The 16957-nt window shown below is 34.9% G+C and overlaps 2 protein-coding genes and 1 pseudogene across 3 annotated transcripts; 2 read left to right on the top strand and 1 right to left on the bottom strand.

Moving 5' to 3' along the window:
* Nucleotides 1–373: 373 nt before the first annotated feature.
* LOC142555838 (farnesyl pyrophosphate synthase 1) lies at nt 374–4449 on the bottom strand. Its single transcript, XM_075666945.1, has 11 exons — nt 4197–4449; nt 2644–2668; nt 2389–2504; nt 2205–2291; nt 1995–2111; nt 1822–1910; nt 1477–1528; nt 1287–1382; nt 1100–1144; nt 913–1002; nt 374–825 (listed from the first exon to the last, which is right to left on the bottom strand). The coding sequence occupies exons 1-11, from the start codon at nt 4326–4328 to the stop codon at nt 625–627; spliced, it is 1050 nt and encodes a 349-aa protein (XP_075523060.1). The 5' UTR covers nt 4329–4449; the 3' UTR covers nt 374–624.
* Nucleotides 4450–6109: 1660 nt separating this feature from the next.
* Nucleotides 6110–7649, top strand: LOC142504476 (phosphoglycolate phosphatase 2-like; annotated as a pseudogene).
* Nucleotides 7650–13652: 6003 nt separating this feature from the next.
* On the top strand, nt 13653–16627 carry LOC142555839 (SEC14 cytosolic factor-like). 2 transcript variants are annotated; one of them, XM_075666946.1, is made up of 12 exons: nt 13653–13949; nt 14063–14091; nt 14214–14267; nt 14495–14578; nt 14668–14721; nt 14831–14908; nt 15008–15061; nt 15191–15250; nt 15337–15432; nt 15544–15645; nt 15838–15918; nt 16008–16627. In XM_075666946.1, exons 1-12 carry the CDS (start codon nt 13895–13897, stop codon nt 16323–16325), a joined length of 1065 nt encoding a protein of 354 aa, XP_075523061.1. In that variant the 5' UTR covers nt 13653–13894; the 3' UTR covers nt 16326–16627. The 2 variants fall into 2 exon arrangements, with proteins under 2 accessions (XP_075523061.1, XP_075523063.1); XM_075666948.1 differs by lacking the exon at nt 14214–14267.
* The last annotated feature ends 330 nt before the right edge of the window (nt 16628–16957 follow it).

Below are 16957 nucleotides of genomic sequence, written 5' to 3' on the forward strand. Positions count from 1 at the left end.
CAACTTGCAAGGCAATAAAAAGCATACATTCCCATATGCATTACCAAATTAATCGTGTAAAAAGAGTTGATTTCATAACTTTTAAAAGTATCTAAATAAATTTAAGTAACATCCCAGAATTTTGAGGTATTTAATCAAAATTAAATTAATGGTAATATCATTAATATTATTTTCGGGACTGGTTCGAGGATAATATCTATTATTATTAGTGATAATAATAATATTATTTTTTAAAAAATAATATTATTAATATTATTTTCAGGACGAGTTCAGGACTGTTGATAGTATCCATATACTTGCCATTGAAATAGATTTTGAAAAAACTTCTGAACTCGATAAAAAAGAGGAAAAAAACTAGAGAAGACGAATTGAATTAGTTAGAAAAATGGGTTCGGTAACCTCCTTTTATTTTTAACCCTCGAAGTTACAAATTACAATAGAAAAAGTAGTGCAAACCACAAGAAACTAATACAAACAACAAATAGGGGAATTTGTTACCCCCTTTCTTCCACTAATATAAAGTACAAATACATATCGAAAAATGAAATAGGATTTCTTCTGACTAATCAAAAATTCCCCTGCTTCATTTCTTGATTCAGAATCCATTGCTATCAGCTATCCATCCTACTTCTGTCTCTTGTAAATCTTCCCCAAGAACGATTTCAGAACAGCCTGCACAGCTTTACTCGGATGAGCTTCAATGGAGCTTGTTATTTTCTCATAGCTCTTGCTTTCAAATTCTGTGAATACCCCTTGGAGATTAATGTCATTGTACAGGGCTTTGATTTTCGCCACCTTGCTAGGATCGGGATTGCCATAGTTTTCCTAGCGGTAAATCTATATGTTAATATACACAGTTCTGTTTTGAGAGCTGGAGTAGAAAAGTGGAGATATTTCATTCTATGTTCTTACGAATAGGATTTTCTTTTGCTCATCGTTGCAAACCTCCAAGGCCTTAACTACTAGCCAAGAGCACTTGAAATCTTCAATATCCGTTCCAATCTGATGTTTGCATGACAATCAAATAAGAAAAAACTATAAAAAAAGAAGCCTTTGATTACGGAGGTTCCAATCCAACAAACAATGTTCAGATCTTTACCTTCCCAATCGTGTCAGGATGACCAAAACAATCCAAATAATCATCCTGAGAAAACCACAAGAATAATAATGATAAATATGATAAACTGATCCGTTGCTTGAACACATTACATTGAGACTTTAAATTAACAAACATAATCTTTAACATGCATATCAATATCCAAGAGAGAGATGGCGGAAAATAATACCTGTACTTGGAAATAAATTCCCATATCAATAAGCACGTTCTTCACGTCTATGTGGTTGTCTAGGTTCTCACCAGCCATGAGCAATGCACATGCGACCTGAGAAATAATCAGTACCGTTGAGGTCAAATGCTGAATAACTGCATTTTGATAATCATATGGAGTAACAGATATGAAAACTTTTCCAACTTACTGGGAGGTAAAATGAGTAGTAAGCAGTCTTGTACTGAACAATGCGACGATGACTGCACAAATTTTAAAAAATCAATCTGACCATAAATAACAGAAAAATATCGAGTCACCACATGAACATAGAAATTGGTATCTATCAGTTGCAACATCCAGTAGAAACTAGTATTGCAGAAAAGTGCTGCTATTTATTTTTAGTCTTCAGGCTCATGAAAGGGCTAAACAAATAATTAGTCCTTAGTCTTAGAATATACACTATATACAGTAACTTGGCGTATCATGAGATCTAGCATCTGACACAAGGGATAACTTTACAAGTTACTTATTGCAAAACCCTTCAGAGACTCACAGTGACAATGAGTATTTTGATAAATCCTTTTCCCCTTCGATAGTTGTGATCAAATCTATCATCTGTCCTGAGGCAGTTTGGAACTCCACCTAAAACATGACAAAATGAAGTTGACATGCAGTAACGTGGTAAAACCTTCGAGCCAGATCCAAGTAATTCAAAAGTAAATTTACCTCATTGAACAAGTCCAGCAGATCCACGTAGTACTGCTTTTCCCTGAAATGCTTTTTGAGAATTCTAGGGATATGGTTCCGAAGTAGGATTCCATCATTAGAAGCAATCAGACCAACCTAAAGCAGAAGGTTCAATCAAGGTGAATGGTTAAGTAGACATCCTTTGGATTGTAGTTGTAAAAGAAAAAAACAGTTAACATATAGCCAGACCTTGGGGACTCGAAACCAGCATGGTTGACCACGCCTCGTGTGAGAATTATCCATTATGTCATCGAGGACAAGAAAATAAGCTTGAAGCTGAACAATATATCTCATAAAAGTAAGATTCTTGTGCAGAAAAATGCATAAGATGGATCCATTTTTGGTACTTCGAATAAGAAGTAGAATAACTCACCCATTCTATACACCAGCCCAGTGCGCTAGCAAGAAAAACCTCTTCTTCTGTTAGGTCTCTGCCTTCTTTTAGTAACTTATAGCTATCAATAACAGACAGGCCTCTGTTTAACTTCCCTGCAAGTAACACCTGAATCTTCAGAATAAAATCTTTTGGTTTTAAGAATCTTAGATGAATTTTTTTTTTAATACTAGAGCGAAAACATGCAGGTCAGGAACTCGGCTCTAGAAATGAAGTAAATGATTCATATCCGACCTCCAGGCACGTTGTAGTCCAGCATCTGCCACAGATATTTAAATGGCGCATCAGAAACAATCATCAAACTGTAAAGTAGGAAATGACATGCAAGCTTAGTCAACATTTTATCATCGCTAATATTTAGACCCACTTCATTGTGCAGCTTAAAAACATTAACAGGTGAAAGAAATGATAGCACTCAATGCTCTAATCACTAAAAACCCAATTATTGAAAGTGTATAATCACATTTAATTTTAAAAATGACAAACTTTTAAAATCTTCTACAATTAAACAAGGACTGGATGTCGTGAACTGCCTTACTCAAACATTGCAAAAACCAAAATCAGCCAAAATCAGCATTCTTTTTATATTGTGACGAGAATATTTGTATGAAAATTGTCTTAATTTAAAGGAAAAAATGATATTGTCCACATCCAATTTCAAATTGTTAAGCATACATTTTTATGAAATAGAAACATAAATATATATATGTATGATGTATGGAGGTTGGAGAAGAAAAATAAAAGAAATTTGATGTCTGCAGAAAGCCGCTGTTTTAGCCCAAGATACCAAAGAAGAAGGAAGAAAATCAATTGAATCCCATTAAAAGCCTTAAGATGTCAAATTAGAAACAATATTAGAAGGGAAAAGGAGGAATTTTTAAATAGCAATAAAGCACTTCTGTATATTTAGCGGACATTTCCTGACAGAGGGAATTTTTGCCGATTGCACTAGATTATTCTTTCAATCTTTAATATATGATAGAATCTTGTTAAAAGGTGACACCAATCACTTTAATTACTAATTGATACCTCTTTAGATAGACAAAAGTATGTTACCAAAAAGATCAGCATCCCGTATTCAAGAAAAAATAACATCTTCTATGCTCACTTTAAAGGAACCAGAAGAGCACTTTATGTTGAAAGGTATTTATGATGCTATTTCATCACCAAACAATCCATAGCCCTTCCCACCTTTAAATAATATCTGAAAACAATACCTGTATGTTACAGCCAATTCCAGTTTTAGATTAGCTGTGATCTAAACACGCTCGTGGCACAACATCACACATCTGTCGTGCCAGCACACGCATCACCCTGACACCACTCTCCTATACCGGAGGAGCATTTAAGTATTTTAGGAGTTTCTCAATCTCAATCCATTTCGTTGCTACCAGAGTTTCCCTAAATGGATACTTCCAAAAGTGTCAGTGATGTTTGAGATATTTTTCCGAAAATTTGTTTTTGAAGATTGAACAGAAACCATAGCCATATCAAGTGAAAAGACAATACGATGATTCAACCACCATCCGCGATCTGAGAGTTTCGGCAACATGAAATTGAATTTCAGAGAACTCAAAATATAAAATATCCCAATAAATCGAAATGGTTTCCACCCATCCACACCATAATTCAATAACATAAGTTAGTCCATGTTTGATCTTCTTTTCAAAAAAAATATAATATTTTCCGAAGAGATAATTCCAGCACACCACACATCACATTCCAGTGTCAAACAAAATGAACAGAAGACAAAAAAGGAAAATGGAATTAAAAATTTAAGAACAGACCCGCTCCACCCATTGGCGAGAATCATCAGTCCATTCAAAAGCAGGGTCATTCAAAAGCTCGGATTTGAGCACGGAGTACACTCCCAGAAACGCCGCCCTCAGATCGGACGTCTTTCCGTTCAGATTCGCCATGTCTCCGCCCGAATATTGCAGATTTAAGCGGTCAAGAAATGCTTCCCTGCGTTCAGTACTTTTTGTTTGGCTCTCAGCTTTTGTAGTACTTGCAATTAGCAAAGTGCGGTATCACCTGTTTTTATTGTGTACTCGGAAGTTAGAAGCCTAATTTAAATATTGTTTTGCTCAAATTTTTATTGGAATTACCTAATCTGGGTCTACCAATAAATGAAAATTATCCATGCAAAATTGCGTTACTGTTTAATTTTGAGAATAGGTGGGAAATGTATACCATTCTGTCGAGGGTAAATATGGAAATTGACATAGACTGTTAACGGATCCTCATTCCCATCGAAAGCCAATAATGAGTGAACACGTGTCTTAATGATATGGGTTGGTGGAATGACCACTAAAGTATGAAGAGATTCGAAGCTTTGTTTGGTTTTGACTTTTTTTTTTAATTGTTTGTCAAACTTTGAGATTTGCGCACAATTAATTTTAATCAAGAATATAATTATATAAACGAACCTAGTTGTTTTGTGAGCTCTTGGAGTGTGATTGAAAAATATTTAATTTGTATTTGAGTTCGTCTATGTTCGAACTTTTTTTAAATCAAACTTGAGCTTAAATTATTTTATTTATTAGTTCACAAACCGCTTGCGAGCTTTAATATTTAATATATTAAATAAATAAATTTTGAACATTTCAAGTACATTAGTTCGAATAGTTCGCTAACTTGTCCGAATTTTTTAAGTCAAACTCAAACTCAGCTTTAATTCGAAACGAATTTAAATCAAAAATTTTAAAATTTTTGAAATTCGAATAGAGCTGGTTAAAAACTTAAAATTTTCGTCATATTCAACTCGATTCAATTTGTTTACACACTTAATCATGGCTTTTAAATGACATTACAACTTGAATTATTTATATCATGACTAGAATGAGTAAATTATTAAACTGTTGGTTTTATCATATTTCGTGAATTATATATAAAAAAAGTAAATTTTTAAAAATTAAGTTGTTGATATAAGTGATTTGAATCCTTAAAACAATACATTTAAAGAAATAAAAAAAAAAAGCAAAATCTTTCAAAAATTATGCATGATATTATAGTATAATGTATATTAAAAATAAAACGTAAGTTATGTTATGAATGGGCCCTGATACACTTTTTATGTAAGATTATTGGTTTTGTTTCAAATCCCAAAACTAAATGTTCCTAAACTCAGTTTATTCAGTCTGATTTCCATTATCTTTAAAAAAATATCTATTAAATAAAGTTTCTAAATAAGAGGTGATATTTTTATATTCAATTCAAATATTTTGCTTGAGTTTTTAAATAAAATTTAATTAATTTTTTATTTGAGTTATTTATTATCTCGCTTCTTATCAATGATTTTTAGCTGTAAATAGCTATTCATGTGTACCTTTTAAGTAATTTGATGAACTGTCTATTGGTTCTATACTTACGTTAGTGGTTATGTTATCGTGCCACAATGAAGCAGAAGAGCACTCGTCTTCGAAGCTTGCTATTTGTCTAACTGCGTATTCTTTTGGCAGCGAGATTTTCTGGTACTGCTAGAGGTTGATACTGATTTATAAGTCCTCTTCTTAGTTATACATCTTCATATGAAAGGGACGGAACAAAATAAGTCGTATGATCTGCTTGTAGATAGAGATAGCAGAAAGGGATCAAGAGAAAGAAGATAACTCCTGAGCAGGAACTTAATTTCTCCTGGATTTATTTATGGCTATGCATGGAAAAAATCTTAATACTTTCTTTTTGCTTCGTGTCATTAATGTTTCCATGGCCTCATGTTGTTGCATTGAGTTTTGCAGGTTTATGTATCGGTGAAGAAGACATATCTGAGGAACTGGGGAGCTTGCTGGATTTACCAGTCTTGGTGGCCCGTAAGCATCCTTTTGTTTATATCTCGAGATTCTTTCTTTTTTAATCTTATTTAATATATAACTATCAGTATTTGGTTTTCTTTGAGTCGATTGAATGTTATTCTTCTTATATTGAATTTAGAAGATAACCAAGCTAACATTTTGGAGGAAGATGGGAAGAAGGCTTTGTCAAGTTGTGGCCAAACTTTCTGTTTGACCACAACAAGAGTGTAAAATTTAACAACTTACCCGGCATTGCCTCTTCCTACGCTGTTCTTTGATTCAGAATTGCTAGTTCTCATTCCAGGTAGGAGCTGTGGTGGTTGGACTTGACCAGTACATAAATTATTACAAGCTACAGTAAATCTCACTTCCTTGATGTTTTTTTTTTTTCACTTGATTAAATCATCTGCAGATATCGTCAATATGCTACAATAGCATAACTTATTGTCACACCATACAATATAGGTCAAGCCGAAGTTTGCTTTTCTACTGTATAGCCATGACGGGGCTTCATCAGTCAATTTATCTGAAGCATCTAATTTTACTCATCTAAAGATATGGAACTCTCTGCATTCTATTTATTGCTACAAATCGAGATGCAGTTGGCCGTCTTACTGATCTGCAAGAATGTCCTGGTAAGCTTCTTTCTTTTCGTTAACCTCACCATTAATAAGAAACTTTAGAAGTTAACATTTTCTTGAGTTCAGGTGCGGGATGCATGGTTGCTGCAGTATGTGGTGCGACACAAAGAGAACCTATTGTAGTCGGAAAACCATCAACCTTTATCATGGACTTTTTACTTCAGAAATAAGTCGATTTTTAAATCATGAGATCCAGGCTCACATTAATATGAAGATATTTTAGTGATATTTAAGTTTTTAAGGCCCTTGCCCACATGAGAAGCCCTTCTCTTGGATTAAACTCGCCTGTTATAAAACTAAATGCCAATATCGGCGAAATTGTGGTGTGGTGCTTGACTTTACGAGATTTAGTGGACGAGTTTTCTAAGTGAAATATTCCTCTAAAGCTTAAATCAGAAATTTGATGCATACCACTCAATCAACTATGCGTCATTTTTTCAGGAGTTTAGCACAAGATATGCTGCTTTGAGCTCTTAAACACCTTAACATCTTAATCTTACGCCGCAGATTTAACATCACTAATTCAAGAATCTGTATGGTTGGGGACATACTTGACATTAATCGTATTTTATTCGGACAGAATGCTGGTTGTAGAACTCTACTTGTTCTTTCAGGTTGAAATGAAATCTATCTATTTCTTTATGAAATAATTATGTCTTTTGCTGCTGCTTTTGCTTTTCATTTGTATCTCGAACTTGCTGGCGTGACAAATATAGCAACTCTTGAAGGCCCGTCAAATCATATTTGGCCCGAGTATTACACGAGTACAGTGTCAGATATCATTGCATTATTGGATGATCCATGATTCATTCCAGCCTGAGTAAGCTATAGGCAGCTTCCGTTATCCGATGATATTTCCATTTCTGAAAACTTATTTACTTTTATATTGTCTATTGCTATAATTTCAGCTGTCATGCGATTAAAAATACTAACATTCTAGAATCTGGGGTCTGTTCGTATGGCTCTTTTATTTCTTTTTCTTTTTTTCTAAATACAAGAAATCTGTTTGATCATTTTTTACCACTTCATTCTTTTAAGTTTGTTATTGGGTATAAGTTGTTAATTATATATATACATGATACATATTGAAAACACAAAAAAGTGTTTCGTAATTCGATCTTAGCAAGTGGTTTCGATCGAATATCTTCTTACTTTTTAAAAGCATGGCTTTTAGAGAAAGTAGAAAAGAATGCACGTGTTTATGTGTGTGGCGTCTGGACTTCAAATACTATATATAGCAAAGATCCTTGTCAGTACATACTAATGGGCAAGATGTTACCTAAGTGTGTGTGGTCGGTGGATTAAACAAAGATAGATTAATAGTCAAATATTTATCCAATGTTAGGTTAAAATTTTAAGATATTTTAATAATGATTTTGACCTGGTTTAAGATCCAATTTTGTGGATAACTATTTGATTATTAATCTAATGGGATACACTATCAAAACTTAATAAATTACATTTTCTCCTCTTATTGAATCCAAGTGGTGGTTAAGTTATTTATTGAATAAAAAATTTATTTTAGAGTGTTATACGTTAGATTTCGATCTTGATATTTAATATATATCATTATTATTTAATTTGATTTAAACTTTAAAAAATATAAAGATATATTTTTATTTTGAAAAAATAATTTATTTGTATATATTTTAATAAAATAAAAAAATTAAATTTTAACGTTTGTTATACTTATCAATAATATTTTTATTTTTATTATATTTAATTTTATGATATTTACACTTATTAATTCAAAGATTATTAATATCTTTATTATTAACATTATTATTATTATCTAATATTATGTATTACTTCCAAATGTGTGCAACAAATAAGTAAACTTAGCAAGGGTATAGTAGTAAATTTATTAATATTTAAAATCTAATCACAAATTAAAAATGTTGAACCAAACAATCTTAATAGTATCACATAATATTTGATTAATAATATATCTATAACATAATCAATCATTTATTTATCTCATCACTTGTACCAAACACACCCTTAAAATTATTGACATCATGTCATAAATTATTGACATCATGTCATGGAAATGTGCTCTGAAGAAATAGAAGTTTTGTAATTTGTAGCATGCCCTATGGCTCATTAATGTGCTCTAATTAATTTAATTTTTTTTTTGTCTTTCATCCGCAAAATTTAAGAATTATATACGTCAAAAAATAAAATTAAGAATTACATCTTTAAACCAATTTATAATGCCTTGAATTTTTGTTTTCGATGTGTTTTTTTTTTTTGATCGGTAAACTCGTATTTTTATTATCAATGAAAAGAGTTCAGAGATACAAGATTAACCAACCAAGCAGGAAAATCTCCGTTCACCCAACGAGAAGGTGTAGGTGAGGAAAAAACAAAATGAGCTAATGTGTGAGCAACCAAATTCGCCGAGCGTCCTAGCGTGCTTGATTTCTACAATCTCATGCTCCATTATTAGCTCCTTAATCTCTTGAGCACATGTGCCATTATATCCAAAATCAGATGATGGGTCCATGATTGTATTTACTGCCATCTGTGAATCCGAAAAAATTTGTACCCGGTGAAAGCTTTTTTCATGAACAAGTTGGGCCCCAAGCTTAATGGCCAAGAGTTCAGCGTGCATCACCGATAGAGGTTTCAATATCTTCTGACCAAAGGCAAACACTAGGTTTCCATCTGCATTCCGGAGAACACCGGCCACACCGTAGACGTTTTGTTGATCATTGATAGCCGCATCCACATCAAGCCGGAGGCTGCCATCTGGTGGTGGAATCCATATCCTATCCGAATCCACACCCTTCACCTGTTTATCACTTTGACAGTTTACCAGCGCTGCTCTATACTCCTCAATGTATCGATCATCCCATTGCTTAGGTAAAGAGATACAGTTGTCCTCAGTGTTGTGTACTGCTTTGTTCCGCCCATACCAGGCGCTCCAAGTCCGACATGCAAAACTTTCGAACTCAGTTTTGCTTAACTGCTGCATCATCCATAGTCCAATTTCCAAAGTCGGCAGATATCGAACTTGTCGTAAGAGTTTCTTAAACATTTGGCCCTTCCAACAACCTTGGATTGCTCGGCAGAAGAACAGAGCGTGAGTTGTAGTATCACATTCACAACCACACAATGGACACACTCCCTCTGTAGGAACGTGATGTGCTCGCAGGTTCATCTCCGTTGGTATAATGTCGTGCGAGATCCTCCACCAGAATACTCGAATTTTCGACGGAATAGTTAGCGTCCATATGAACCTCCACCATTTTATAGTAGCGAATTCCGCTTGGTTTTCCGGAGGAGTGTGAAGTCCAATTCCTGCCCTATAACCTTCCCGGACAGAAAATTTTCCTTTAGCGTCATAAATCCAGAATCTGGAGTCGGGGGTATGTGCATGCGGTATTGGGATACATAGCACCTCGTTTGCGACATAAGGCAAGAAGATTTTCTGTACCATCTCTCGATCCCAGGTTCCATTTTTTATAAGGCCGCTCACATTAAGAGAGTTCAACTCCGGGGATCCATGGTTGACAAGGCGATTATGGAATCTCGGCACCCATTTATCGTGAAAAGTTTTGATTGATTTTCCATCCCCCACCTTCCAATGGAGGCCTTTCTCAAGTAGACTTCGGCTCCAAATAATTGAGCGCCAAATATAAGATGGATTACTTCCAAGGGTCGCTTGCATAACATCCCCATGTTTGAAATATCGAGCCTTTAGAGTTCTGCTAACAAGCGATTGGGGGTTTTGAATGATCCTCCATATTTGTTTCGCAAGCAATGCTTTGTTGAAAATGTCAAGTTTTCTAAAACCCATCCCACCTTGGCACTTTGGTTTGCACAATGATGCCCAGTTTTTCCAGTGAAGTCTTCTTTTTCCAGCATCAGAACCCCACCAGAATTTAGCAAATTCTCCTTCGATGCTAGCACATATGGAATGCGGGATACAGAAACATGACATAGCATAAGATGGAATTGCTTAGAGAATCGATTTTATAAGAGTCTCTTTACCTCCGCATGAGAAGAGCTTATTGCCCCAACCAGAAATTTTACTTGCTACTCTTTCCAAGAGGTAAGCAAACTGAATCCTTTTATTTCTGATTGAGAAGGTAGGCAGGCCGAGGTAGATATCATGTCCTTGCACGACTGGGATTGTAAGAATTAGTTTGATGTGGTCCACCACTGAATTGTGTGTATTTGGGCTGAAAGAGAGAGCCGATTTGTCAAAGTTGATAAGTTGTCCCGACGCCTTTGAATATTGATCTATACACTGCTTCACTTGTGCACAGTCTCCTTCCGTTGCCCGAAAAAACACAAGGCTGTCATCGGCAAAGAATAAGTGTGACAATATTGGGCCTGACCTAGCAATACTGATACCTTTGAACCGATCCCGCCTTTGGAAAGAGGACAAAACCGAGGAGAAACCATGAGCACATATCACAAATAAATACGGAGAGAGGGGGTCTCCTTGTCTAATTCCTCTTTTAAGAACCAAAGTCCCATAGGTTCCTTGATTTATCCGGAATGTGTAAGAGACAGATGTGATGCACCGCATAATATTCTCGATCCACGTCGAGGCGAATCCCATCTTAACCATCATTGCTTCAAGGAAACACCATTCAACCCTATCGTACGCCTTGCTCATATCAAGTTTCAGTGCAGCATACCCACATTTACCCACTTTCCTACTCCGCATCCAATGGATCACTTCAAACCCTACCATTATATTGTCTGAGATCAGTCTTCCTGGGATAAAAGTGCTTTGGGATTCGTCGATAATGTGGTTCATGACGAATTTCAGCCGATTAGTCAATGCTTTGGCCACTATTTTATAGCATACGTTACACAAGCTGATTGGTCTAAACTCCTTCACAAGGAGAGACTCTTTAACTATTGGGATGAGAGTAATAATTGTTTTATTCCAAGATTCAAGAGGAGCTCCATTATTAAGGACATCCAATACAGCCGAGGTCACCTCTCCCCCAATAAGGTGCCAACACTTCAGGTAGAAAAGGGCAGACATGCCATCCGGGCCCGGTGATTTATCTGGGTGAATATCAAAGAGCGCTTTCTTCACCTCGCCCGGTGTGAATGGGGCACAAAGTAATGTATTTATCTGGTTAGAGACTTTAGCTTCTACACAATCAATAACAGGAAGCATGTCTACTGGGGAGGGGTCATCAGTTTCAAAAAGATTGGTAAAATAATCAACAACAATCTCAGCCATGCCCTGGGGTTCCGTACAAAGATCACCATGTGAAGTAACCAGCCCTCTTATAGCATTGATCTGCTGTCTAGAGGAAGCTCTCGAGTGGAAGAACTTAGAATTTCTATCACCCCCTTGAAGCCAATCTACACGGCTCCGTTGCCGCCAGTATTCCTCTTCCTGCGTACAAAGCTTCTCTAGGTCAGTCTCAAGGTTATAAACCTGCTGCATGGAGTGGGGCCAGTTCGTCTGACTCTTTAGAGCATTAAGCTTGGATCTCTTCTTTAATTTTCTTAGGCAGAGCACGAAGTTTATGCTCAGCCCAATAATGAAGAACTTCTAAGCAGGCCCGGTTTCTGTCCATTAGTCTCAACTGGGCATCATACAGGCGCCATCCCTCTAGTACTTTGACCCTTCTTTTCATTTATTTATTTTTGTGACATTTCTTGGGAATGACGCTAAGCTACGACAAAATCAATCAAACATACCATACTTGTACTTCTTTGCAATAAATAATAAATATTATTCTGTAACACATGGGTAAAAAATAATATAAACAATATTTTATTCATGAAAAAACATAAATTTTAGCATACCCAAAAAAAAATAAGAATAAGTCTTTTTGTGAAATGATTTTACGAATCTTTATATGTGAGATGAGTCAATTATATCGATATTCACAATAAAAAGTAATACTCTTAGCATAAAAAATAATACTTTTTTCATGGATAACTCAAATAAGAGATACATTTCATAAACAAATTTTTACCAAAAAATTGTATGGCCTCGTGTTTATTGGATATTGAGATGATACTTTTCATTTATTTAGGCTTAATTATAAAGTTTAATTTTTGTGTTTAATATTATTTTTCATATTTTTTTACTAATATCTCTTTATTTTTTAGAATTTTTTTCCCAAAAAAGACAAAGTATTAATTTAATTCTCATTACATATTCATAGATAAATGCTTAACATTTGAAACATCGTCCGTTGATACTCTTGAAAATTGAAAATATAGTCATCGTCTTGTGGTGGCAAATTCAAGTCAAGCAATGGCCTTGAACCTCTTGTTGAGTTAAAACCAAATTTACAATCATCGTTTCATCTTTCGTTTGGCATTCAAAACCTCTTTTCCAAGTTTAATAATCGTGTCTTGTAAGAGATGAAGATGAAATATGTAAATCATAAAAGTTGAAATTTTCTTTTAAGTATATTTTCACGTAATTGGATTATTCTTTTCAAATTCTTTTTACCATATTTTCATGTAAATGGAAGTCTAACCAAGAGAAATGACGGGCTTTCCTTCTATTAAAATATCCTGACGATCTAAATTTTTACTTCTTTTGTAGCCTTTTTGAAATAGGTGTTGAAAACTGTTGTTACAGAAAGAATAGTGATTCCATACAATTGCATTTAATTTTTGCTGCTAAGCTGTCACTTCGTCATTCCATAGCCATTTCTTTTTGAAAGACATCGCCAACGCATTATGAACGGAAATAACGATGCCGTGAAATTAGGCTCTGATAGAAAACTTCTAAAGCCACCGACTTTTACAGAAAGATGAACCAGAAACGAAGCAAAATAAAGCAAACAGGGGAAATAGTGAGTTAACCTTTCTTGAACCTTGACCCAAATTTACCATCTTTTTATTTGTATATATATAGATATATTTATAAAAGTCGAATCTTTACTTGTCTTGCTCTCTTTTTACTGTTCTTCTTTCCTCCCACTTACCTTTATTAGAATATGCAAGTGAAGATTGGATTCTTGATGTATGCATAAGTTGTACGGTTAAGGATTTTCTTAGATCTTTCGGATTGCGGTTGTGGTGGGATAGTCTTTGTTGGGTTCAGCAAAAATGGCTGTGGTTTCCCTGGAAGCCATCAATGAATTTGAAGCATTAATGGAGAAAGGTTTGTTAAAAGAACGTCTTTATTGAGCTTTCTTTCATGGTCCCATTACTTTATTTTTGTTATTACCTTCTCTTTAATTGATCTTTTCCCCTTTCATTTCGGATTTTATGCAGTTGATGAATCACTCAAAAGAACATTTCAGGTTTCTTTTTCCCTTTCCCGCTTATAAACTGTAGTCATGATATTATCAGTCATGCATGTGTGTTCATGTATAGAGAGATATCGACAGACATAATTGTTTTCGGTTCTTTATAAATTTCACAGAGGCGACTACTGACTGCTGAACGAGCTTGGAAACTTGTCCCTCAAAATTACGGCGTATGTGCTAAAAATTATTATTCTAAATTTGCCAACTAATTTTGGATGAGCCAATGCATACGCAGTCACAGTTGGCTGCATATAGCTTCTTCTTGGTTCTTGATTATGAGAAAGGAGAAAATATAAGTTTTGGCTCCCAGTTCGTTGCAGTAAAGTTTCATTTAAATATATAGTTAATCCCTTACGATTGTATGCTTGAAATCCGGACTGTTCAATTCGATATGCAGAATGTCCATCAAGGATATCCTCATGAAACTTTGACACGGTTTCTTAAAGCTAGAGAAGGAAATGTACCAAAAGCTCATACGATGGTTAGAGTTTTGACTTTTTAAAATTTCAGTTATCTTTAAATGTTGGTTTAATTTGGATTTTCTGATCGACGAGTTACTGGATATTTCAGTTGGTTGATTGTTTGAAGTGGCGAGTGCAAAACAACATTGATGATATGTTAAGTGTAAGTCAGGCATGGCTCAGATGTAATGTTGATGGAGTAACAAAAACTTTCATACGATGAAAGTGTTACTGTCGAGTTTTTTTTTACTCTTCTGCTCTTTTAACTGCAGAAAGTCGTCGTTCCTGTCGATATTTACAGAGCCATATGCGATTCACATCTCATAGGACTGTCTGGTTACTCAAACGAAGTGAGGATTTGATGGAGCTAGAATGAGTTGTATCAATTATGTTTTTGCGTTGATAAAAAATTCTAGGTTCTTTCTAATAGCGGTGCCTTTTATTGATAGGGTCATCCTATTTTTGCTATTGGAGCAGGTCTGAGCACGTTCGACCGGGCATCAGTGAGTTTTGTTGTTATCTTTGAATTCTAATTCATCATCATAACAAGACCAAATATTCTTTGAATGTTCTTTTGCATTGGCTTGATACCCGATATTTAGTTGATCTGACAATATTTATCTTCATTTCAGGTTCATTATTATGTACAATCCCACATTCAGATCAACGAATATCGGGATCGTGTGATTCTAGTGGGCCGAAAAGCATTCTTTTTTTTCGATTATTTCCTTCTATTTGGACCTATATATAAGCATTCACCGGCCTCATTTTATTTTAGCCTGCTGCAACGAAGAAGTATGGGAAGCATGTTAACAAGTGCATCAAGATTCTAGATATGACTGGTTTAAAGATTTCGGCTTTGAACCAGATTAAGGTACATATGCAGCAAGAAACTCCTAATTCTTCTGCCTGTTGTTACAGATTGTTCTACCTCGATTCTTCATCTATAAATTTACATGTATAACCGTAATCTGTTCTCATGCAGATCTTGACTTTAATTTCTTCCATCGATGACCTGAACTACCCTGAGAAAACACTAACTTATTACATTGTGAATGCCCCATATGTCTTCTCCGCTTGTTGGAAGGTCTGTTCGCATTTTTATTGTTTCTCTAGCCATAAATAACTGCTAATTTCAAATATGTTAACGCTTAGTTTGAGTTAAAATATTTTGAATATCAATAAAATATTACCTAGGATGACCTAAACTGAAAAAGTTGATGGACTAGCATATTCTCTCTTTACACCTCCAATCACACTACCTTTCATTTGTTATCAGGTTGTGAAACCACTTCTGCAGGAGAGAACGAGAAGGAAAATAGAGGTATTGTCTGGTTCTGGACAAGGTGAACTATTAAAGGTAATATATCTAAAGATGGACTTCTCCTCTTCTTGACCAAGAACTCCGACATATCTCCTATGATGTTGAATCCAATGGTGTTTTTGCAGATGATGGACTATTCCTCCCTCCCCCATCTCTGCCAAAAAACATCAGGTTCTTCATATCATTTAGAAGTCGACGCTGAGAACTGCTATTCCTTGGAGCATCCCTTTCACCAACAACTCTATGCATACATCAAGCAGCAAGCATTGATGCTTGAACCCATTAAGCCAATAAAACACGGGTCGGTGCATGTTACCCTGCCTGAGGATGCTGATGGAGTAATTGCCAAGACTTTAGAATCCGAGTTAGGGAAACTCAGGGATGCAGATGGATCCCCTGAATCGTTCAAGGATCTAAGAATAATCGACGATCACAAGTCCTAGAGAATCTCATTTTCTGTCTCTTGCAGATCACCAGTGTATAGTTACGGGAATGCTGAGGAGGAAGTGGCGTAGTTTTTATATGGTTGATGGACCATGAGTTTGAAGCTGTGTCTAATAGATCGAAAGAGCATTTGCTGTCTCCAATTTAGATGCATATTCCACTAGTACAAGTTCAACAGCGGAAAGATGCACCAGCTTCTAGCGCTTTTTAATTCTCAAGGTTGGAGTGAAAAATATAATCTGTTTGAAAATTATATATGTGGATGACGACTTAATTTATTTTGAAGAGTTTTTTGGCATTTTTAATTTAATTTTATTTTTAATTCTCAAGGTTGGAGTGAAAATATAATCTGTTTGAAAATTATATATGTGGATGACGACTTAATTTATTTTTTAAGTAAAAAATATATTTAATAACATGCTTATTTGATTATAATATTTTATATTGTTATACCCAACTTTTAACGTTTAGTCCAGAAAAGTATCTAGGACAGGTTTGACTAGTTAACACTTTAATAATCAGCTTCACTCGAATCTATAATTTCATGTTAAACGGTAAAAGCTCACACAAACATCAAAAAATGATTTAAATGTCGTTTAAAATAGGGGGTGAAAAAGATCTAATTTATCAA

This window comes from Primulina tabacum, chromosome 9 (genome assembly GCF_025594145.1).
Source record: "Primulina tabacum isolate GXHZ01 chromosome 9, ASM2559414v2, whole genome shotgun sequence".
Taxonomy (NCBI): domain Eukaryota; kingdom Viridiplantae; phylum Streptophyta; class Magnoliopsida; order Lamiales; family Gesneriaceae; genus Primulina; species Primulina tabacum.